Below are 2,525 nucleotides of genomic sequence, written 5' to 3' on the forward strand. Positions count from 1 at the left end.
AGAGAAAAAGAAGAGAAAAAGAAGAGAAAAAGAAGAGAAAAAGAAGAGAAAGAGGAGAAGGATCTCTCTCCCAGTAGCCTGGGAATGTTCACCTGGATAAAAGAAGCTCCAGGGAGAGCTCAAAGCTCCTTCCAGTGCCTAAAGGGGCTCCAGGAGAGCTGGAGATTAACCTGGGACAAGGGATGGAGGCCCAGGACACAGGGAATGGCTTGGAACTTGGAAAGGGGAGATCTGGGGATATTCAGGAGGGATTCTTGGCTGTGAGGGTGAGGAGGAGCTGGCACGGAATTCCCAGAGAAGCTGAGGCCGCCCCAGGATCCCCGGGAGCGCCCAAGGCCAGGCTGGGCAGGAGCACAGGGCTAATGGAAGTGTCCCTGGCCATGGGAAGAGGCGAAAGGGGATCTTTAACACCCTGCCAGCCCAAGGCACGGCGGGCAGGAGCGTGGGGTCACCTTCACAGCGCAGCACGGCGTTGTCCCACACCACGTTGCCCTCCTGCAGGACACAGGTGACGCTCTCGGCGCCGTGGGTGCGGATGAAGCCCTCGTCACACAGGAAGGACACGGAGCTGCCCAGCTGCAGGCTGTCCCCAAAGCGCTTCCCGTTCACCGGTACGCCGGGATCCGGACACTCGTTGTGCCGGAACGCTGGCAGGAGCAGCAGAGGAGGGAAACAGAAGAGGAGAACAGGGGAGTTGGGATATTGCCAGTGCTTGATCACTCCTCCCGTAAAAAAACACACAACTTTATCCTTGTGCTGAAAAAACGACTGCAATATCATATTGGCTTTTGCATTTATATATTGGTTTTTGCATTGATCACAAGTGGTTTGTCACCCTGAAAACTCAGCTTTTGGGCTTGCTGACATGGTTTTCTAAAGCCTTTCCCAGGACAGTGACTGTAAACATAGATATGTGTACATTCTTTCTGTTCCACGTCTTGTGATGGGCATCTCTCATGGCCAGTGCAGGGGGAAAGTGTTATCCTGACCATCCCATCCCTGGGGTCAGAAACCTATAAATCCTGGGAGGAAAAATAAACTTTCTCTTCTTTTCACCACACCTCGACCTGTGTGTGTGTGATCTATTCATCTTCAGCAGTAACAGTGGTTGGCTGTAGTATCATATATACCTTTATTTAGCTGTTTGTTAGTTTAATGTAATCTACCAGTTCAAATATGTACTGCACAGCTTATGGAAACAGTGAGGTGAATATACAATATTATAACTTCACTAAACACTCCAAAATACCTCTGTATAATGGTGTAAAGCAATCATGTTACCCCCCTTGTCCACTGACTGAATTCTCCACAAGTTAACTGTGACACAAACCAGAGCACCAGAGGACAATTAGAAAATACCACGTTAAATTTAAAGAGGACTCAAATACTTAAACCTGGCTGGGAAAGGCTCAGTGAAGAACTCGAAGCGGTCAGAACAAATTAACTCATTCCTGAGTCATTCCCAGTACTGAAAAACCTGAAAAATGTCCTGAAAGTGTGCCTGAAAAATGTCCCCATGCAAGGGACAGCTCCCAACAGGGGAAAGGGAGGGGCACCAGCAGAGTTCTTGAGGTGTCACCCTCAGTCCTGGCTCTGCGGCACCCCCAAACCCAAACCCAAACCCAAACCCAAACCCAAACCTCACCCAAATCCCCTCCTCTGAGGACCCCTCAGCCTGATGGAGTTTGGCAAATGCTTCCTTAAGCCCTCTGATTTTTTGACTTTTTGATTTTTTTTCTTTAAATACAGGCTCAGCAATCAGGGCTGGAAAGGCCATTAATTTATCTGTGCCACCGAAGGCACAGCCTAACAAAGCTCAGTTCTGCTTTTGAAGAGGTTTAATAAGGCTCTTTGGAAAATTACAGAACAATATGATAAAATTACCGTAGGGATTTGAGGAGTGGACTTAACATGGAGCCAAATCTCTCTCTGGAAATGTCAAGGCTTTCTAACACAAGACAGGGCTACATTTGCCTTTTTCTCCAAGGTTTTGCATCTCTGGCTGTCAGCATACAGGGGAGGCAGCCACAGATTCCTGGGAAGCCCATCCCAGCCCCTCCCCACCCTCACAGGGAAAAATTTCATCCCAATATCCAATTTCAGGTCATTCCCCTCATCCCAGCACTACACACTTGGCCAAAATCTTTCTCCAGCAAACCCTGAGGGAAGAACCCGAATCCTGGCTTCCATGAACAGATAATCCAAGACCAAACTGGGTTTTTTTTGTGGACAATGCTTCAACTTCACAGCCAGAAAGAATCTGTGCCACTAGCTCTAAACTTGCCACCAATTGTCTGTTACCCAACTGCAAATCCGAATTAATCCTCAATTTTCAGGTTTACTTTGGAATTCCAACAGCTTTAGCAAGATCCATCTCTGCAGTTTCCAACATGAATTTAGAGTTTAAAACCCGGGCAGAAGGAAGTGTGGGACTCTTGTGTGGATGCTAAATTCTGACAGTGCCTGTACAAGATTACAGGCTGCAAGAGCTTCTCAGGCTGGTCCTGAGAAAGTAGTCTGGGAAA

General features: G+C 47.9%; 1 protein-coding gene across 1 annotated transcript in view; it reads right to left on the bottom strand.

The window, feature by feature from the left end:
- Positions 1-2,525, bottom strand: part of CSMD2 (CUB and Sushi multiple domains 2) — a 258,061-nt gene that overhangs the window by 101,509 nt on the left and 154,027 nt on the right. Inside the window, exon 15 of the mRNA XM_033519645.1 lies at positions 453-647. Coding sequence (XP_033375536.1) covers positions 453-647 — 195 coding nt within the window. The remainder of the gene's footprint in view (positions 1-452; positions 648-2,525) is intronic.

Source organism: Parus major, chromosome 23, assembly GCF_001522545.3.
Source record: "Parus major isolate Abel chromosome 23, Parus_major1.1, whole genome shotgun sequence".
NCBI lineage: Eukaryota > Metazoa > Chordata > Aves > Passeriformes > Paridae > Parus > Parus major.